Source organism: Lacerta agilis, chromosome 17 (assembly GCF_009819535.1).
Source record: "Lacerta agilis isolate rLacAgi1 chromosome 17, rLacAgi1.pri, whole genome shotgun sequence".
Lineage (NCBI taxonomy): Eukaryota > Metazoa > Chordata > Lepidosauria > Squamata > Lacertidae > Lacerta > Lacerta agilis.
The window spans coordinates 18,811,060-18,832,737 of record NC_046328.1 but is presented as its reverse complement, the minus strand read 5'-3'; the positions used below and the strand labels follow the sequence as shown (position 1 = coordinate 18,832,737).

The following is a 21,678-nucleotide window of genomic DNA, read 5'->3' as shown; positions in this document are numbered from 1 at the left end:
AAATCCGTAACTTAAGAACTGAACCAGGACACTCCAACCAACCCAACCCCTAGCATGCCACCCAGTCTGAGGTCTGTTGTCATTGTGCATGTAATGGAGTGCCCCAATCATAATTTTTACTGCCTCCTAGTGGACAGAGAAGACATTATTCTCTCCCCCCCCCCCCAGTCCTGACCACTCTATGGTGACAAGCAGTTAAGACACCTTTTCTGCTCCTGAGAATCATTCTGCACCACCTGCCAAAGCATACCTAGCAGGTGATTCTGGAGAACGCTGCCAAGTTCTTCTTCTGACAGAAACGCACACAGCTCTGCCAGGCAGCCAGCGGAGGCCATACGGGTGGCATCCTAAAAGGAAATATTTCAAGTAACATTGAGGCTTTCCAGCAAAACAGAGGTTCTAGCATGCACACACTTGGGTTTCTCTAGGTTCTGTTCCTATAGAGTCGTACCTCGTGTTACGAATGCTGCGTTCATCACGGGTTACAAACATGCCGAACCCGGAAGTACTGGAACGGGTAACTTCCGGATTCGGCGGTTCGCGCATGCCCAGACACATCAAATGACGTCATGTGCATGCGCAGAAGTGATGGATCGTGTCGCACACATGCACAGATGCAGCCCTCAGGATGCGAACGGGGCTCTAGAATGGATCCCGTTTGCATCCTGAGGTACCACTGTACACTTCATGCCTGGCAAAAGAACAGCATGAGGTCGCCCTCTTTCACAGTCACTCTCATGTTAATCACTCGATTTTAAGGGGTGAGTTCATTTTGCGAACGAGTGAAAAAAATGAATCGAGTGAGGCCCGGGGGGGGGGGGGAGAGAGACAGGGAAGAGAGGACTTGTTGAAAGTCCTGGGAAACAAACTCATCTTGTATTAAGGCAAAGATAAAGAAGATGGAGATAAGACTCTCCAACCTTCCTATCCTGTGCAGGTGTGGTGCAGGACTTGTACCCTTAGGGCTGCTGCTCTCACTTCTGACTTCCCACCCGTGGGGGATGAGGCATCTTTCCTCCCCCCCCCCCCAGAGATAAAAGAACAAGCAAGGCTCTTTGCACCCCCACCTTAGTTAGGTGAAAATATCCTAGTTCTATCGACCAAGTATTTCCTTTAATAAACGCCCTCGTTTTCCTAAACGCAAAGTCTCCATGTGACTGCATTCATGGTTTATAAAAGGTGCTGCTCTAAGTGAAGATTCATTTCTAAGCTCGACTTAACCAAGACCAAATTCTATCAAGTGCTGTATATGTGGCTCTGAGCTCCTTGGAAGAACGACAGGAGAAAAAGGTGGTAATTATTGTTATTTTTTGCACAAGCAGGCACAAAGCTGCCAAGAGGCCCTTGGCCCATCTGGGACCACAACTAGTTGTGGCTCTCCAAGGCTGGAGGCAGCGTCCCTTTAGGCCGTCGCTGAGCTATGAGCCTTCTCACAATCAATATGGGGCAGATCAGCTTCTGCAAAAATCAAACTAATTAAAAATACCTCGTCGTGTCCTAACATGCCCAGGAGCACCGTGGTGATGTTCTTCCTAACAGCAGCATCAACTTTAGCACCAGCGCTTTGAGTGACGAACCGCAGGGCCTGGAGCATCGTGTCTCTGAAAGGCAACAAGAAACGTTACGTCCGCCAGCAGGTCAGGAACAATCACCACCTTCGAGTCAAGCCTAATCCTTGGAAATCCTGCCTTGCAGTGACTGGGAGAAGTCCCTCGTCACAGGATACCCCTCCTTCCCCGAGCCAAGGGACAGGAAGCAAACACTCCGCGTGGGTTTTTGGTCCTCCGACACTTCAGCCCCCCAGGATCTCGCTTGCCTGATGCCGGAATCTTCGCTGGTTCGGATGCCGTTCAGCAGCTCGGTAAAGAGCGGGTCGACTTTGGCATGCATGGCAATCAGCTTCCCCAGGGCGTCGGCGGCCTTCAGGCGGACAATGCGGTTGGGATCCTGCAGCGCCTTCGTGAAGGTGGTTTGCAGCTGGGGCAAGAACGGCTTCAGAGCAATTCCCACCTGTAACGTGTCGGAGAAAGCACATCAGCAAACCGGCGACAAAAAAAGCATGACTGCCGCTTCCAAGAAAACATGGCAGCCCATCAATTCTCTGTTTTCTGATTCAAAGCCAATGCAAAAGAATGAAGCACAAAGAAGAGCCTTGTGGACTATTTTAAGCATAGTGGGCTCTTCTTGGAATTTCTGAGAGCACCCACAGTATTGCTTTAAAGGGCAAGTTCCTAGTCCTCATGCTCTTTGCAGCAACTTTGAGCATGTGAGGGCAAAGGTGTCCCCAAAATCTGCAATCAGAAGGCAAGGAAAAATAAATGCCTAAGTATTGTGGTTTTTTTCTATGCCAGCTCATGAAAATCTGTTTCAAAAGTAGAGTACTATTGACAAAGTGCAAAAGACTGCCAGCTCTACAAAAGAACATAAGGAGGGCCCTGCTAACCCCACATCCTGCCCTCCTACTGGCTACCCCCATGCCCCAATGGGAAGCCTGCAAGGAGGATCCAAGCACAACAGCGCTCTGCTCGCTTGAGATTCCCAGCAACTGGCATTCAGAGGCATACTGCCTCCAACGGTGGAGGGAGAACAGAGTTTTATGAGACAGTAGGCTTCTCATCCATGAATGTGCTTAATTCTCTTTTATGGCCACCTAAGCTGGTAGCCCTACCACTGCTTCCTGCGGCAATGAGCTCAGCTGTGTGATGTGTGGCAAAGCAGTTTGTCCTGAACGCAGAACTGCATCTATCGCACAAATGCGCCATGGCCACGCAATTATATGAATGACCTGGGGACTGGCAAGTCAATTGGATGCTGAGCGAATTTACTATCTTTGTCCTGGAAATATTTTTTTTTTAATGTTCTCAAAGTGGTGTTTGAACCAAAATATTCCACTACTATACCCTTTAATACACACATAAATTATTTTTACTTATTTCAGCTTCCCTCACCTTCTTATAAAAGTTTAAGGGTAACCCAAAATACTGAAAAAGAATACAGAAACATGAGAGAAACACTGCTGGACTGATGGCTACCAGTTCATAGAATCCTAGAACTGTAGAGATGGAAGAGACCATGAGGGTAATCTAGTCCAACCCCTTGCAATGCAGGAATCTTTTGCCTAATGTGAGGCTTGAACCCATGGCTCTGAGATTAAGAGTCTCATGCTCTACCGACTGAGCCAGTCCAGCGAAAAGGGAGAACAGATACAGTCGTACCTCGTGTTACAAACGCTGTGTGTTGCGTTCGTCACGAGTTACGAACCTGCCGAACCCAGAAGTACCGGAATGGGTTACTTCTGGGTTTGGCGGTTCGCACATGTGCAGACACGTCAAATGACGTCACACGCATGTGCAGAAGCACTGAATCGCGCAGACGCGGCGCTCAGGATGCGGACTGCTCATGATGTGAACGGGGCTCTGGAACGGATCCCGTTCACATCCAGAGGAACTATTGTACTTTCTTCTAGTCGTCTTTGGCAAGTAAGCATCTCCTAGAGGTGCATCTCCAGGCCAGGAAATGTGATTTGAAATAACTAAAGGTCTCTCTTTCAGGCTACAAATCACTAACGTGGGGGTCTGTTGTGGGACAGCAAGCTTGTGATTTCTGTTTTGGCACTACAGACCTGTTGTAAGTAGGAAAGCTGGAGGAAAGAAGCACACAACTTCTAAGCAGGCCTCCTCAACCTTCAATCCAGATGATCTCATTCCGATAATACAGTTCTCAAAATGTTTCTAAACGCTCAGCGACCGCCCAAAGCGCTCGCCACTTACCTTCGCCAGCAGAAGGCTGAGCGTCTCAAGCAGAGCCACCTTGACGTTCCAGCTGAACCGGTCTCCCAAGATACGGATGAGTGGCCCCGTAATGCTGACGACGGAGGGCTTCAGGGCTTCGGCCGACGTCAGCTTGATCACAAGCCCCAGCGCCTTGGCCGCCTCCTCCTTCTGCTCCGAGCTGCCCGTCAGGACTCCCTCCCGAAGCACAGGAAGGATGGACGTCACGCCCTGTGAAAAGGGTGGGGTGGGGGGAAGAAGGCAAGTGGGGAAGTAAATGAAGAGGGAAGTCGTTAGGGCTTTAAAAAAATTATTCTATCATGTATTTTGCATTTTATATTGTGATTTTATGTTGTGACCGTTCTGAGACCTGTAAGTATAGGTCAGTATATAATAAATAATAAATTAACAACAACAACAACAGTCCCTTTATGCTCAGCAAGTGGGGGAGAGCAAGGAGAGAAAGGGAGACCTTGGCCTGCTCCTAAGGCAGCCATATTCTCTTCTCTCTGTTTGGCTTTGCCTTCTCTTGACCAGAGATTCTTTTGAGATTCCAGTGGTGTCCCTCATCCAGGTGTGTGGGCCAAATGTGGCTCCAGGCTCCTCTGGCTTCTCCCCTGGACATGCAACCTCCCTAGCCATACCCTCTTCCCCAGGCCCCACCCCTCAATGACCCTGCTTTGCACCCTCAGGTGTTTTTTTGCCTGGCTGGAAAGTGTCCCTGAATTCTGACAACGTCTCTTTCTTGCCTGGATGGAGGACAGAGAGGGGCATGTGAGTGTGTGGAAAGACTAGCTTCCTGAACAATGGTACAATCTGCACCCATTTCTCCGCCCAGTTTTGCCTCTGGCTCCACCCACCCACCACTGGGCATGCAGCCCTTGGGCTGAAAGATGTCCCCCACCCCAGCTCTAGTCAGCCAACTAATCATCCTGCCTACCTTTTCAAGGAGGTCCCTTGACCAGAGGTTTTCAACCTTTTTGATTCCATGGCTCGCTTAACCAACTACATTCTTTCTGCAGCACCCCTGTGGGGCTCAGGATCCCAGTTCTGTCACCCCTTGCCTGCAGAGCTGGCAGCCTCTCACCCTTTTCCGGACACCCTCCCTTGTAGAGTGTTCCCTCACCATCTTCTCCCTTCTCCTTGGGAGCCCTCCGGGCAGCTGCTGCTGCAGCCGCCCCTGGTCCCTGAGCTGCCCGCCCCTGCCCCAAAGAGAAGTGCCTCCTCACACTGCCCCACAGGGGCCTGGAAAACACCCCCTGGCCAGCCCCAGAGGCACCATTCACCCGCGGAGCTTGTAGCCAGGGCTGCTGCAACACACAACTGTGCAAGCCTTTGGGAGGGAGAGATGCAAGAGGGCATCAGAGGAAGGGAGGGAAGGGAGGGAAGAGGGACAGAGGGCAGTGTTGCCTGCGGCACCCCCAACCATCATTCAAGGTGCACCCCAGGGTGCCGCAGCACACTAGTTGAAGACCACTGCCCTTCACCAACCCCACCCCACCCCCAATTCTCTCCCTCTCACAGCCAGAGGAAGGAAAAGATCAACCTAGGCTGGCAGCCCTGTCTTGCACTCTTCTCGAGGGATTTTTGTGGGCTTAACAGAAACAAGCAACACTGACAGAAAACCAGAACAGAGCAGAGACCCCCATAACATTCCAGGCTCCCACTGGAGCTCAGAGCTCTTACCTTTTTCAGAATGCAGAACCCAGGGACATGGTCTCCGCCGGCATCATTGCCTACCAAACGGATATCCCTGTGCAGATCCTCAATGAGAGCCAGCTGGTTGCCAGCATCTAATTTCTGGGGGAAGAAGCAGAGATAGGACTAGGATTAGCAGATGCAGCCCTAAGCAACAACAAGAAGCAGCAGCTGGGCAGCTTGGGAATTAGGTACCAGAAAAAGAGACCCTTCTCCAGCACTGCCCTATCAAACTATTAACGCAACAGCCTGGCTACTGGATCAGACCGAAAAGGGCCCATCTAGTCCAGCATCCTGTTCTCACTGTGGCCAACCAGATGCCTGTGGCAAACCCAAAAGCTGGACTCCCCACCCCCTCCTGCAGTTTCCAGCAACTGGTCTTCAGAAGCACTGCTGCCTCCAATTGTGGAGGTAGAGCATGGCCATCACAGCTAATAGCCAACAGCGGAGGTAGAACAGGTGTTAAGATCTGCTAGGGATGTCCTGCTTGTTATTGCAACTTTAGCTGCTTCTGGGGTGTGAGACGTGGCCTTCTTGGTGGTGGCTGCCTTCCTTGCATCCCCGATTACAGAACTTCCTCTCCACATTGGCCTCAAGAGGGCGCAAGGTGTCAACCTTTTGTTTTTCATTGGGAATGCAATCAACCTTCTTGCTGGTACTGCTACCTGGTATAATGGCATTACAACTCTGTTGCCTTAAAAAACAACACAGTAAAAATCCACCAACTGATTGATCGGAGATCACCTCTTCTGAGGGTCTAAGCAAACTCTTATCTAATCAATTGATTGACTGAAATTTGCAGCCCTGAACTTTTCAATGTTGTCCCTGAACCAACCACAGTATCTTCCCCCTCTCAGAAACAACCGGCTCTGAATCCTACCTTGGTGATGGCATTGAGGGCGTCCCAGCTTTCGTTCAGAACCACGGCATTTGTGTCGTTGAAGAGCCGGATCAGGCCCGAGACCAGGCTCCGTAGGTGGGCTGTGTAGTCGGCCTTCGTCTTGGAGCAGTAGATGTTGAGGATGACGGCGGCTGCCTGCCTCATCCCCACCTCGGGGCTGCGTGTCGCCTCCAGCAGGTCCTCGATTATAATCCTCTGTCCGGCCTCGTCCTCCACTGACAGGATGACCACCTGGCAGTTCGACATCTCCTGGGAAAGTAGCAACAGGTGTCCTGTTGGTTTTCGGCCACAACTTTATCCTGGGAACGAGTCCTTCCCAAGATGTCGTGCCGGAGATCCCTACACCTTGCTGTCCAAAGCCTAAAGGAAATAGACCTCTTCTCCCCATTTAGTGAGCCCTCTTAAAGTTGGGATTTAGTCACACAGTTCAATGGATATATGAAGGCCAAAAGGCAGTGGTAGTGGAGCGGCATGTTTAGGGTTGGATTACTACAATTTGCTTTCTGTGGGGCTGCCCTTGGGGTTGTTCCAGGGTCTGCAGCTGCTGCAGAATACGGTGGCTATGTTGCTTGTGGGGCCAGACTACCGCTGGTATATAACCCCTTGCTTAGACTGGCTGCCAGTCTACCACTGGGCCAAGTTCAAGGTGCTAGCACTAACATATAAGGTCTGGTTACTTGAGAGACCACCTGAGCCTTATACACCTTGTAGGAGAAACTCCCGCAGACCATGTCCCAAAGATCTCAGAAGCCTCCTCCGGAGTAACTTGGAGCAGGACTTTTAGTGTGCCCGTCCTTGTTCTGTAGAACAACATTCCTGGAGAGACACGACAGGCATCCACTACCTGCACTTTCCAGAAACAACTGAAGACATTTTTGTTCTGACAGGTTTTTCCAGCTGAATGAATGGGTCTTTACCAGAAGCGTCCCCTTGTTGGGTTTTAGCCTTGTTTTAAATGTATTGGTTGTTTCTAACCATCTGTCAGGGATTGCCCAGCTCCTCGCGAGGAGAGGGAGAGGGGAGGCCCTACTCGGGAGGAGAGCCGGGGCAAGGGTATTCCTTGGGAGGAGCAAGGGGAGAGAGGTCCTCCTCTTGAGGAGGAGAGGGACAGGAGGACTACTCGAGGGGAAGGGCTGGTTGGAGGTCCTGCTCACAAGAAGGGCAGGGAAAGAGGTCCTCCTCGGGAGGAGGACTGGGAGAGCAGCTCTTCATGAGAGGAGGGCTCTCTACGTTACAAGGAACCCCAGCCACTTCTGTTGACGGACTACTCCTCCTCTAGCATTTCCCCTGAGCTCTCTCCAAGGGAGGAGGAGGTGCAAGGGCTTGGAGACTTTGGGCAAAGACCCAGCACCGCCAGCCAGAGAGGATCTGAAGAAGAACTGCCTCTTCTGGCGCCAGCACAGCATCGGGGGGTCAGGAGGCACCGCAGACGTCGTTTTAGGGTGCCAAGACTTTGGTGTTGGGCGGGAAACTGGAGAGGGGCACTTCCGGATTCTGCAAGTGACTGAGCGGTCTTGTTTTGAACTAGCTCTACACTGTAAATAGTAATGCACAATAAATAGTCTTAGCAACTGAAGGCTCTGTCGTTACTCATGAGCAACACTTGGGAAGATCCTGACACCATCTTATATGTAAATCACCTTGAGAAAGTGGTTTAGAAAGCAATTGATAAATTCAATGGTAATGATGTCACAGAAATGATACAAATCCTCTTGTCACTGGGAATGACCAACTGGCAGCCCATTGACTGGCAGTCTTCTCTGCCCCTCTCCAGCTTCTCTGTTCCTGTGCCACCTTCCACTTTCAACATCATTGCCAGCATCCTTCACCAACCCGGTTTGTTTTGGACTAGAATTCCTATCAGTGCCAGACTCTAGCTGGGGGTTCAACATGGAGTAGTGGTTAGACTAGGACCTGGGAGAGACCAAGGTTCAAATCCCCACTCAGCCACGGAGCTCGCTGGGTGTGACCTTGGACCAGTAGCTGCCCTTTGGCCTAACTGACCTCACAGGGTTGTTGTGGGGATTAAAGGAGGAGGTGTGAACCATGTGCGCCACCTTGAGCACATTGGAGAAACCATGAATAGCTTCAGCTCATCTTTCTCTCCAAAAACATTCTTACCTGCTGCTCTTCGTTAGTCCCAAGCTTCCCCTTTAGCGCGGACATCATGGCAGGTAAGATCACGCCAAGGTGCCGGGTGAGAGCGTCGCCAGCCACAGATGAGAGGAAGGCCAGGACTCTGGTGTTTACAGGAGGAGAAATAAGCTACGGGAAACAAGAAATTAGAAATAAGAATATTTTAATCTACTGACCTGTAACAGGGGTGGGGTACCCTGCAGCTCTCCAGATGTTGTTGGACTACAACTCCCACCCTCCCTGGCTGGGGCTGATGGGAGATGGAGTCCGACAACAATGGGAAGGTTACAGGTTCCCCCATCTCTGTCTTACTTACAGCGTGGGCACTGACCCCAGACACTGTTCTGTGACCCCAAATTCCCAAGTAGGAAGAAGAAGAAGAATTTATTATTTGTACCCCGCCCATCTGGCTGGGTTTCCCCAGCGACTCTGGGCAGCTTCCAACAAAAATTAAAAATACATTAAAATGTCACACATTTAAAACTTCCCAAAACAGGGCTGCCAAGGGTGCACCAAGGGTGATTTTGCACATCAACCAACCAATAGTGTGCACACTCAGAACCATGGTGCCACGGCAGGCAGAGTGTTGGCATATGGCGTGCGAGACCCAGATTAAAATTCCCGCTTGGCCACAACCTCACTGAATGCTGCAATAAGAGCCTTGCTGGATCCGACCAATGGCCTGTCTAGTCTAGCAACCCGTTTCCCAAACAGGAAGCCGACGAGCAGGACCTGAGCACGCTAGCATTTTCCCAGCCATGTTCCCCAGCATACTGCCTCCGATTCTGGGGACAGCAACACTGCCATCACAACTGGCAGTCGCTGGCAGCTTTATCCTCTATGTGTGAAGTCTAGTTCCCTTTCAAAGCTGTCCAAGTTGGTGGCAATCCCTACCTCTTGTGCATCAGTACTTAGAGACCTTGGGCCAGCTGCTGCCTAACCTATGTTATAGGATGGGTGTCAGGATAAAACTGGGAGAGGAGAATCGTTCACTCCACCTTCAGCTCCTCTTAAGAAAACTGGGGAATATATAAACAGACAAATCCTGGCCCTCTGGAGAGTCCAGCTACACATGGGTAGGATTTTTTTCCTACCCGAGGACCACATTACCTCCTGAGGGCCAGATGTCAGCAGTAGGAGGGGCCAGAGGCCAAAGTGGGCAGGGCAACAGACACACATTTTACCTTTGAATAGTAGACTACTTTCTATACACCCTTCTCTCTCTGTCACCCATCCCGGCAGTGTCAGAGTTGAAGGGCATAGTCCTGCCAGGCAAAAACACTCAAGGAGGGTGTAAATCTAGGGCTGGTGAGGGGTGTGGACGGAGAAGAGTTCCAAGAGCCAGTCACATTCCTCACTTCTAATGGAAACATGCGTTTTTGAAAACCTTGATTTTTATATGTGTGCTTGAAAAGTCTTAAGATATTTTTGGTCATAGAATCATAGAGTTGGAAGGGACCCTGAGGTTCATCTAGTGCAGGCTTCCTCACACTCGGCCCTCCAGATGTTTTGAGACTACAATTCCCATCATCCCTGACCACTGGTCCTGCCAGCTAGGGATCATGGGAGCTGTAGGCCAAAAACATCTGGAGGGCGGAGTTTGAGGAAGCCTGATCTAGTGCAACCTCCTGCAACGCAGGAATAGGCAGCTGTTCCATTCGGGGATCAAACTTGCAACGCTGGGATTATCAGCACCACGCTCTATCCAACTGAGCTATTGCACCTGCTTATCAAGGAACTGAGCTGAGAGGGACTCACTTTCAAAGGTTACATAAAGGGTGGGGGCAGGGGGGAGTATTCACACACATACCTTTGGCACCAAGTAAGGCAGCACCACTCGGCTCTTCACAGCCATCACCTGCTTGAGGCCATCCAGAGCAAACTCCGACGTCTCTTCATATTCCTACAAGGAGGAAAAGGAAAGAAGCCATTGTATGTACAGCCATTACAGCCACTGCAAGCATTGTTGTAAGCATTACTTGTCCAGGAAGCTAAAAGCACTTTAAACGTGAAATCGGATTTCATCAGCTCCATTGATGGTCTGGCCACTGCAGGAGGAGGCCTGCCCCATCCTCTCCGCCTGCCAGATCCATCCCCTACAGCAAAAACATAAGATGTCAATAGTGGTGTTGCTAGAGCAGATGGTGGGAGAATCTGTACTTCTGATAAACTCCCTGCAGCCCCCCCCCCAGCCAATGGCCACAGAAGATGGGAATTGTAGCATATGGACACTCGCAGGTTCCCCAGCCCTGATCCAAGCCCAGCAATTCATCTTCCAACACCCAAATGCCCCTGGAAGTCCCCAAAGCCATGATGCTGGTCCTCAGCATCTGACATTCAGAGATTTGCTGTCTCTATAGACAGAGGTTCCCGCATAGCTTTCATCAATCAGTCCACCTTCCAAGTTCTGTAGTTATTTTGGGGGTGTTCTCTGCAACACCTCAAAATAAGAAGAGCTACAGTTGCATACCTTTCCTAATTCAACAGGACACAGAGAGAAAGAACTTCTGATGCGCTCACCAGCTGCTTCAGCAAGAAGGGCAGGATGTCTTCCAGAGCCTGGTACCCGATGGTAGAGTGCAGCTGTTCGAAGGTCTTTGCGGCGGCTTCCCGGACCTCCTCCAAAGGGTCGCACAGAGCTTTCCTCACTGTTGGGACCAGAGACTCAGAGAAACACAGCACCTGGAAAAGGGGCAGATGAAGACCGCTGCAGGGTGGCTTTCCATGGCAATTACAAGGGGAAAGGTGCAGTCAAGTTTTCATTTCTTAGTACAGAAAGTATTGATCTGATGTATAGAGATCTTTCCTATTCTGATTAGTTCAGGAGGGTTCTGGAAGGTTTCTTTCCACGTGGGGAAAGGTGCAATCGACTCCTAGGAAACCTATGCAAAGTTGTGTTTTCTGTGAAGTTCCATTGTACATAATAGAAAGAGGTAAAAAGGTCAAGGACCCCTGGATGGTTAAGTCCAGTCAAAGGCAACTATGGGGTTGCGGCGCTCATCTCGCTTTCAGGCTGAGGGAGCCGGCGTTTGTCCACAGACAGCTTTCCAGATCACGTGGCCAGCATGACTAAACCGCTTCTGGCGCAACGGGACACCGTGAAGGAAACCAGAGCGCACGGAAACGCCATTATCCTTCCTGTCACGGTGGTACCTATTTATCTACTTGCACTGGTTTGCTTTCGAACTGCTGGGTTGGCAGAAGATGGGACAGTACAACGGGAACTAACCCCGTTGTGGTGATTTGAACCGCCAACCTTCTGATCAGCAAGCCCAAGAGGCTCAGTGGTTTAGACCACAGCACCACACATGCACACAATTGCCTTGAAAGTGAAGCACCTGGTGTTTTCAGGGTCCCTCAGCTTTGGAACCTACAGAACAGTTTTCTTCTGTGTTCTTCCCACATCTTCTGCAGAAGGACCCTAGAAACCCATCCTCAGTGGTTGGTTTGCCTCTTTTCTCTCTGATCGGCTCCAATCAGCACAAAGGGAGAGAAGACATCTCAGGGGCTACAAAGCTCTCCTTTCATGCCGACTGATGCTGGAGGCAGGGACCCTGCTGTAGAAATAGTCAAGGGTCTTTGACCCACCCCCCACAACCCCAGAGTACTACACAATTGGAATTGATACATTTCCTGACTACTTCAATAATTATTATCTGCCAAAATGGGAATAAAAGGACATGGTAAACTTAGAAATATGGTTAATAAACAGAGAAGGAAGATAACAATGTCCTTGTGGAAAAACGGAATCTTTTCATAATTTGCTAGAGCAGTTGTTGTTTGGAACTCTGAATTTGATTAAATATGTTAAATCAGCTTCGTGTCTGATTTTGGTTTCAGATATTTACTATCTTCTAGCATTCCTTAAGTTAACTACATCCTTCTTCTTTTTTATTTTGGTTTCTATGTAAAGCATAATAATAAGTGAAGGTAAAGGGACCCCTGACCATTAGGTCCAGTCGTGTCCGACTCTGGGGTTGCGGCACTCATCTCGCGTTACTGGCTGAGGAAGCCGGCATACAGCTCCCAGGTCATGTGGCCAGCATGACTTAGCCGCTTCTGGAGAACCAGAGCAGCGAACAGAAATGCCGTTTACCTTCCCGCTGGAGCGGTATCTATTTATCTACTTGCACTTTGACGTGCTTTCGAACTGCTAGGTGGGCAGGAGCTGGGACCGAGCAACAGGAGCTCACTCTGTTGCAGGGATTCGAACCGCCGACCTTCTGATCAGCAAGCCCTAGGCTCTGTGGTTTAACCCACAGCGCCACCCGCATCCCGTTAAAGCATAATAATAATGACGACTAAAATAAATAAGCAGCCCACCCCACCAGGTTCCAAGTTACCACTGCTGTGAACAAGAACTTACAGCATCCCTGCTGGTGGACTTCATGATCTCACTCAGGCCAATGCAGACTCCTTGCCTCTTGTCGCTCTTCTCCGACCTCAGACCTTCCTCCAAAATGGGGATGATTTCTGGAAGAATCTTCTCCCCCAGCTTTCGGACAAGGTCCCCCAACGTGCGTGCTGCGATCTGTCAATAGAGAATTTTAGGTGTGTCAAAACAGAGCCAGTCGCAAGGTTTTAAAAGAAGCAAAAACAACAGCACTTGGAAGGGCTGGTTGTCCCCTCTCTTATTCACTGTGAATGTCCCATGATGCTTTTCCAAATATTATTATTGTTATTATTATTAATTATTACATTTCTATCCCACCCTTCCTCCCGAAGGAGCCCAGGGCAGTAAACACATGCGATAAAACTATTATTCTTACAAGAGAGAGATGAAAGAAGGGGTGGGGGGGAATTGAAACAATTAAAGCATCTGCTAAACGATTCCAATACAGATGCAGGCTTTGAAAAAATCTCTATCTGAAAAGTTGTGTTGGGGAAGGAAGGTCTTCAGCGGGTGCCAGAAAGGCAACAAGAGAGAACCCTGTATATTTAACAAGAAGGAGTTCCCTACCAGGAAAGACTGTGCTCGTGGGCCCAAGACACAGATTCTATAAAACAGATTTTGCTGCACTGTGTGAAATTCGAGAAAGCCAGGGCTGAACTGGTTTTACCCTTGCTAGTTCCACTCCCAGGAAAATCAGAGGATTACTATGTCAGGTTCCTATTGGAAGACCGGACAAATGCCAGAACATTAGCAGTGGCGAAGTTTCTATTGGTAGTTGCAAGAACCAATGATCCTTATTTTAAGTTTGAACAAAATGCTTTTGTAACCTGAAGGCAGGCTGTCCAAATTGGGTATTGCTCTGTAACGAATTGATGGGTCTATGGACCGTAATAAAGATTGTTGTTGTTGTTGTTGTTGTTGTTGTTGTTGTTGTTGTTAACAAGAAGGGCTTCCAAAGGGTGGTGCCACCACAACAAAGGCAAGACTCCTATGTTGCATGAAAGAGACCACCCGATAGGTTGGTATCTGCTATCGAATGAGTAGCAACAGATCGCTGCCTCGTGGAGCTCACATTCCAAATTTTAAGGATAAGGAGAAAGGTGGGGGAAAGGGTAGAGAGGGAAAGAGGGAACAACCCCTCCGAGAGGGGGGGGGGGAGTAAAATATCCATTTTACACGTGCATAAAGCCTACACATTATGAGGGGCTGAGGTCTCCCTTTATCCCACATGCCTAGCCTGCTCCCAGAAATCCAACAGACTCTGTGTCCCACTGGAATACATAGCAGAACACCCACAAATTCAACCTTTCTAGCACTGATCCCCACAGTCCCAATTTTGTGCAAATGAACACTACATTGCGGCGTAGGAGCCAACTACTAGGGGCCGTGGTGGCTTCGGCCTCTACAATAAAATATTTGAGGGGGCCAGGCCCCCCAAAAGTTGATGGACATTCCTATTCAAATGGCGTGGGTGTGGGTGTGGGTGTGCGTGCACTGCATCAAGTTGGCACCCCTGCGTTGCAGAATCATAAAGCGAAACTCTAGTTAACACCTGAAAAGTGGCAGAGTCAAGTTGGTTGGCCCAAAGACTTAACTGTTCTCTTGTCCGCACAGGTGCTGGCCAAGAAGCCCAGGAGGAGGCTGAAGAGAGTTGGCAGGATCTCGCGGAGCGTGCGAGGCGTGTTTGAGACGACAATTTTCCAAACGTGCAAGGATGCCTGGCGGACGGCCAGCTGCGTATCCGAGCGGCCCATGTACAGCCCCGCCAACACCCGGTTCCTCCTCTCCACTCCGAGGGCGTTAATGATTGCCTGGAAAAATAAAAACAATGTGTTATTTAAAAAGGGGGGGGGGGTGCGGCCAAGAAAACAAGTTTTCATCCAGTTTGCATCCAATGTTAGACACCCTGAGAGTAGGCCCACTGAAACTGTATGCGTTCTTTGTTTGTTTTCCCCCAAATTTTATTAATTTTGTCATAACACAAACAAAACACAACACAAAAACTACAAACAATACAAACATCCTACCCCACCAAAATACTTATCTGGGAAATCCAGCCAGATGGGCGGGGTACAAATAATAAATATTATTATTATTATTATTATCTAAACCTAACTATTCTTGTATATATCATTGTAAGTTGACTTCCTCATGTCCTCTCCGACTGCTTTCTTTGTATCTGAAGAAGTGTGCATGCACACGAAAGCTCATACCAAGAACAAACTCAGTTGGTCTCTAAGGTGCTACTGGAAAGAATTTTCTATTTTGTTTCGACTATGGCAGACCAGCACGGCTACCCACCTGTAACTGCTTTCTTTGTAATTCATCTTTAGTAATTTCCTTACCTTTTTCTAATCTTGTATTAAAATACTACTGAACTTATCTTGATTTTAATAACCTTAAACATTACTTCCTATATTACTAAACCTTATCTGTCTTCTACCTCTGAAGCCTAACTATTTCCACCTGTCTGCTTTACATAATAATTTTAAGTATGCGTTTCTTTGTATGCACACAGTTTAACAATGGAACTCACTCCTGCAGGAAGCAGTGGTGGCTACTAATTTGGATGCCCTAAAAAGAGGAATGGACAAACTCATGGAGGGCAGGGCTATCAATGGCTGCTGACCAAAATGCTCATGCCCTTCCTCTACAGTTGGAGGCTGTAATACTTCAGGATCCCATTTCTGGAGACCACAGGAGGGGAGAGGGCTCTTGTGCTCAGGTCCTGTTTGCAGGTTCTCCCAGAAAAGGTTTCTGGTTGTCCTCTGTGAGAACAGGATGCCGCCTTGCTTGGGCCACTGCCCTGATCCAGCAGGCTGTTCTTATGACTGCAAACTGCTTCAACCATTCTTAATATTGTATTTTTTTAAAAAATTGTTGTAATCAGCCCTGGGACCTCATGGTGGAGGGCAGGTAAGAAATCAAACAAGCAGCAACAGCAACATAAGATGCATGGATTTCTATGGGTCTTCTCTGAGAATTTATCTGGATAAAGCCCACTGTGTTTCACACTAGCAAGAAACCTACTACAGGGCCAAACTAGGTAAGACATTCATTGGAAGATCTCTAATCATATCGTTCATCTCTTCACACCCCCTACCCCCCCAAAGAAGGGAAAGCAATAATTTTTGGGTGGAGAGATTTACCAGTGAAGCAGAAGGCACTGATTTTTTTTTTTTAAAGGTTGGCGGCAGCTATTTAAAAAAAAAAAAGGAAAAAGAGGATAGTCATATATCAAGTGTTTGAAATTCCCCAAGTGCCATGTGTGTTTTGCTACTGGTGCAGGTCCAATTGCGACTACAGCAGTACCTTGGTTTACGAACTTAATCCATTCCAGAAGTCTGTTCTTAAACCAAAGCGTTCTTAAACCAAGGCGTGCTTTCCCATAGCAGCGGGGGACTCAATTTACAAATGGAACACACTCAAAAGGAAGTGGAACATGTTCTGCTTCCAAGGCAAAGTTCACAAACCAAAACACCTACTTCCGGGTTTGCAGTGTTCTTAATCCAAGCTGTTCATAAACTAAGCTGTTATTAAACCAAGGTACCACTGCACGTTGAGATTTCTGGGTGTCAGGGTTGGCAACCACAGTTTAAAAACCTCTGCCCTAGTCCATGGTTAAAACCATTTCCATTTCCACTGTGTGTGCTTCTCCTCCTTGCATACTGGGGCAAGTGAACTGTTGTAAGAGCAAGCTACAGGCAGGCAATGTAGCCGAGACAACAGAATCATAGAAATGTAGAATTGCAACATTAGAAAGGGGTCGTCTAGCCCAACCCCCTGGCGAACAGACAGTCTGTTGTGGTAACTGCAACCTAAGTTTAAGGTGACATTTGGCGCCCAGCTTCTACACCTGAGTTTCTAACACTGCATATATCCACCGTCTTGCCTAGTCTGGGCTCCAGCTATTTGCTCACAAAGCAGCCAGGAGACGAAAGGATAGCACTCGCCTTGTTGGACTGGGCTGTTCCAAAGTTGTCGTCCTCAGAAGCCGTCTCCGTTGTCATCTTCCCTGTGACTCCCGAAATATAGAAGAGGAGGTCTCCGAGTAGCTGAACTGAGCTGTACCTGTTAAAAAAATAAAATAAAAAAGAGGAGGGGAAAGGCAAGATTGATGTATAGTACAAATGAGAAAGCATTTTTCAGGGGAGGGCCGCATTCCCTTCTGCACAACCTCTGGGAGTCACATGCCAATGGTGGGCAGGGTCAGAAACAAAAGTGGGTGGAGAAATGAGGGTGAATTCCATCTTTGTACAGTAGGGTAGCTGCACACACCCCAGCCGAGCAAGAACAAGCAGGGAATAATGGAGTAACAAGAACTCAGGCCACAGTAATGGTTTGATCGATTTCAGTTTTACAAGTCTTTTGTAAATTTATTTCTTAGTATTTGTGTGCCGAGTGGAAATAAAGCACCAGGACAAGGCCCTGTTCTGAGATTCTTCCTTCTTCAGCTAATTAAGTATTGAAGTCTTAAGGTCTACGTGTACCAATGTGTCGTTTGGAATTCCACTCGGCACACAAATACTAAGAAATAATTTTACAAAAGACTTGTAAAACTGAAATCAATCAAACCATTACTGTGGCCTGAGTTCCTGTTACTCCATTATTCCCTGCGTCTATTCATCAAGAACTCCAACTTTTTGAGCAAGAACAGGCAAGCAAACAGCAAAGCAGGGCCAGAGTGTGCATGTGGCCTCTGGAGAGCCCCGAAGGCACTGAGGGAGGACTGGAGGGTCGCATTGGTTACCTGGGCATGAGGTTCTCTGTCTCTGTTCTAAAGTGAGATTCCCCGCAACTGACAAGCCACATAAATGGGAAGCCGGCTCTAACCTGATTCGCCAGAGGTCATCAAAGAGGCCTTGCTCCAGCTGAGGCAAGAGGAGCGCAATGGCTGTCTCTGCGTACATGCTTATGATCCTCTGCCCGGCGCGCAAAGCCGTGTCCCGCACGAACTCGTTCTCGTCTGCCAGTGCCTAGGTAGGAGGGTACAAATTACCAACAAGGGCTGGTTTTGTGGGTGCAGCAGAGCGGCTAAGAGTGGGATCCAGCTGTCAGAGACTTAGAGGCAATAGCCCGCCTCCATCCCTTCTGGATGGAAGGATCAAAAACCTGCTCTGAAAACCCTACCTTAAGGATGCAAGGTATGATGGGCCCAACATAAGGTGTGAACTTATCACCAAAGGTGATGGGCAGGTAGTTAAACATCATGATGTAACCGTCCCGGACATGGGGGGCGATGTCCATTTTGCTTGCTGTAGCCACGATTTCTGGCATAAGTTTCTCCAGCTTCTCCACTCCTAAGCCAGCCATGACTTCAGCCAGACCTGGAAAAGATGGGTGTGTTTTGGTGTAACTCTCTTGCTCAGGATCGCACGGGTGTGTATACCCGCACAAGGTATGACCCCATAGAAATGCAGAATGTGCCACTGGGTTCAGAACAGCCTTCTGAGAATCTCTTACTTTTCTGGGTTTAGTTATAGGTAGGTAGCCGTGTTGGTCTGCCATAGTCAAAACAAAATAAAATAAAACAAAAAATTCCTTCCGGTAGCACCGGTATCTGAAGAAGTGTGCATGCACACGAAAGCTCATACCAAGAACAAACTTAGTCGGTCTCTAAGGTGCTACTGGAAGGAATTTTTTATTTTATTTTGTTTTTTTCTGGGTTTAGTAAGACAAAGCAAATAGCTAGGTCCATATGTTTGTGAAGATGTGATCAAGCAATGTGTGGGAGGCCTCTGGTAAAATCCCAGAGCTTGAAAGGATTTGCCGAATCAGGATTTCAGTGACTGGAGGGCTTCGATGATGTATACAGCTTCCTGCCCCACCCATGCCCAGGAATAGCAGAATCTGAAATGCCTTGGTGAGATAAACTCTATCTCTTGTGGGCGAGGAGCCACAGCAAAATGACTGGGCGCATATTGGCACAGAATCTACATTGACAAATAAGTCTCTCTCAGCATATAAAGCAGCTCCCCAGGTTTTCTACGTTCACAACAACTTTGTGAGGTAGGCCATTTAGAAACCCGATCTTGCAAAATGGTGCGACGGGGCAGAGAGTAACTTGAAAGCCGGTGTGGTTGTAGCGGTGAGAGTGTCGGACTAGGACCTGGGAGAAACCTGTGTTCAAAATCCCCACTTGGTGGCTGTGAAGCTCACTGGGCGACCTTGGGGGCCGGTCACTGCCTCTTAGCACAACCCACCTTTGAATCCTTTTCTCTCGGGTCCTGGCCCAAGACTCTTATCTAACCACACCACCACAATGGCTCTCTCCCATAATAAGTAAATAGCTTTGCCTGAGGCTGCCCAACATGCTGGTGAGCTGAGCAGGCAACCAGGCCCCAACTCCCTTGCAGCCAAATCCATTATTTTTATCAAACGCCAGGGAAGAAGCCTGCTGTCCTTGCCTTGGGCGGCTCCAGACCGATCCACCGAACTCTGCTCGTACGTCAGGGTCTCCATCAGCCAAGGCAGCAGGTCCTCAAAGCAAGACTCGCCCATCCCCTTCACCATGGCTCCCAGCGCCTTCGCGGATACCGTGCGCACCTGAGAGTTCAAAGGAAAGGGTTGTGGGAAACTGGCAGGAAAAGGTAAGGAGGAAAAGGCCACCCAACAAAGGAACTGCACCGAGACGGCGTACCTCAGGCACCGGGTCCAGCAAAGAGGCCTTCAGACCTGGGGTCACACTGGGCAGATAAGGAGCCAGGTCCTGAAATGGAGATGGGGGACAGGTTAAGTGGGATGAACATCACAAATTGGGATTTTGGGATCAGTGCACATCGACCTAGGAAGGGTGCAGGTGGCAAACAGCGCGGACAACACATGCGCCCTGTTTCCCACTTAAGCATCCAGTCCCCCTCCAAACACAACTGGGAGGGCAACGAACAGCAAAGTCGTGGCCTGTAGAGGTTCTGTCCTCAGGGAATCATTTCTTCATATGTGGGCCTGCTGCAGTTCCTGCAGGGATGGGGAACAGCAGATCCAGAGGCCACATGTGGCCCTCCAGGGCTTTCTACCTGGCCCTCGGAACCCTACCCAGGCCACACCCCTCACCAGTCATGATCCACCCCCTGCGTATTTTACCTAAATCTATAGCTATCTGTATGCGTATCTATATCTATATAATCTATATATCTATCCAGTGCTTTTTTTCTGGAGGGACGAAGGGGTATGCATACCCCTAAACATTTTGTGAAAGTTTGGCCTCATTGGGGGGCAGTATTTCAATATGAGTAGGAAAATGAGAGTACCCCCAAACTTTTTTTTTTTTTTAAAGCATTGTATCTATCTATCATTGCTTTTTCATACACGTAATTTAAAAGACAATAGACAACAACAGCAGCAGCAGCAGCTGGTCTGTCATTCCTTAAGAAGAGACCTAACTGCATCTTAAGGTTGGAACCACTACCCAGAACAAGTCAATGATGCATATGAACAATTCAAGTCCAATAAGTCTCTAGGTGCTTCTGTGGGTCTGGGGAGGTTGCCTTGATTGATCGTTAAAGGGAGTCCCATATGCTCTGAGAGTTTGTCCCTGTGCCTTGGGAATGGTTGAGTCAACCGAACACATTCTCCTGACCTATCCATTTTATGTAGACTTAGACAAAAACTGATAGCTCCCTCTTAGGCCACCTTAGCCTGGTAGATAGAGAATGTCAGGTTTCGTTTTTGGTGAATAATTTTACTGGTACCACAACCTTTGAGGTGGCCAAATTTCTTTTTTTGGCCCTTAAACGACGTAAGGTTAAAATCGATAGTATCGATATGGGTCTTTATGTATAATCTACTTTTAATGTATGTTTTAGTGTAAACCCCTCTGAGTTGTCTCAGGTTTTTTTTAAAATTTGTATGGATAATGATTGTGTTCTGACTGACGGTCGGATAAATTATTGTTGTTGCTGTTGTTGTTGATTGATTGTTGCATCTCACATAGGAGATGAATGGATGCCAGGAGTTGCAGAACACATCTAGCCTCTGGCTGTCAGTTTCATACCATGGATCTACTGCATGCTTTTCCTGGCTGGGATGTGTCTTTGACCTGTGACAATGGCTCTTGTTTGTCCAGACAGAGAATAGAGAGAGGTGTGTGTGTAGAAACTAGCCTGCTGTACAAAGGTAAAATTTACATTCATTGCTCCACCCCCTTTTGAGTCTGGCCCCACCTACCAATGGCATGTGGCCCACCCCGAGGAAGATAATGTGGCCTCGAGCCAAAAAAAGGCTCCCACCCCTGGCTCTGAAGCCTCTCTCCAGCTCACCTTCTGATCCGTCAAAGAGTACATGTTGCCGATGATCTGGGCAGACATTTTCCTCGTGTCCGTGGAGCGATCCTGGAAAGCCCTCTGGACGATGGGCATGATGAGAGCCAGCGAAGGAGCGTCAATGAAATGGACAAATTTGGTGTCCAGCAGGGTCTGCAAGCACTTCTGGGTCTTTCTGGATGGGTCTGTCAAGGCATCCAACAGAACAGGCGCGATCGCTGTATGCAGGAGAAGAAAAGGAGGAGAACACGGTCAGGATCAGAGCAAAGAGCCGGCTGATAGCTTGGCGACAACAGTCCATATATTGGTAAAGGTAAAAGTAAAGGGATCCCTGACTGTTAGGTCCAATCGCGGACAACTCTGGGGTTGCGGCGCTCATCTTGCTTTACTGGCTGAGGGAGCAGGCGTACAGCTTCCAGGTCATGTGGCCAGCATGACTAAGCCACTTCTGGTGAACCAGAGCAGCGCACGGAAACACCGTTTACCTTCCCACTGGAGCAGTACCTATTTATCTACTTG

General features: G+C 48.7%; 1 protein-coding gene across 1 annotated transcript in view; it reads right to left on the bottom strand.

Moving 5' to 3' along the window:
* The window catches only part of GCN1 (GCN1 activator of EIF2AK4), a 60,979-nt gene that overhangs the window by 4,444 nt on the left and 34,857 nt on the right, over positions 1–21,678 (bottom strand). Inside the window, exons 38-54 of the mRNA XM_033136120.1 lie at positions 21,157–21,377; positions 19,539–19,607; positions 19,306–19,444; positions 18,029–18,225; positions 17,732–17,874; positions 16,852–16,969; positions 14,494–14,709; positions 12,872–13,036; positions 11,026–11,187; positions 10,316–10,408; positions 8,491–8,634; positions 6,349–6,618; positions 5,457–5,570; positions 3,771–4,001; positions 1,817–2,010; positions 1,487–1,601; positions 251–347 (exon numbers count right to left, since the gene is read on the bottom strand). Of these exons, the coding sequence (XP_032992011.1) occupies positions 251–347; positions 1,487–1,601; positions 1,817–2,010; positions 3,771–4,001; positions 5,457–5,570; positions 6,349–6,618; positions 8,491–8,634; positions 10,316–10,408; positions 11,026–11,187; positions 12,872–13,036; positions 14,494–14,709; positions 16,852–16,969; positions 17,732–17,874; positions 18,029–18,225; positions 19,306–19,444; positions 19,539–19,607; positions 21,157–21,377 (2,688 nt within the window). The remainder of the gene's footprint in view (positions 1–250; positions 348–1,486; positions 1,602–1,816; positions 2,011–3,770; positions 4,002–5,456; positions 5,571–6,348; positions 6,619–8,490; positions 8,635–10,315; positions 10,409–11,025; positions 11,188–12,871; positions 13,037–14,493; positions 14,710–16,851; positions 16,970–17,731; positions 17,875–18,028; positions 18,226–19,305; positions 19,445–19,538; positions 19,608–21,156; positions 21,378–21,678) is intronic.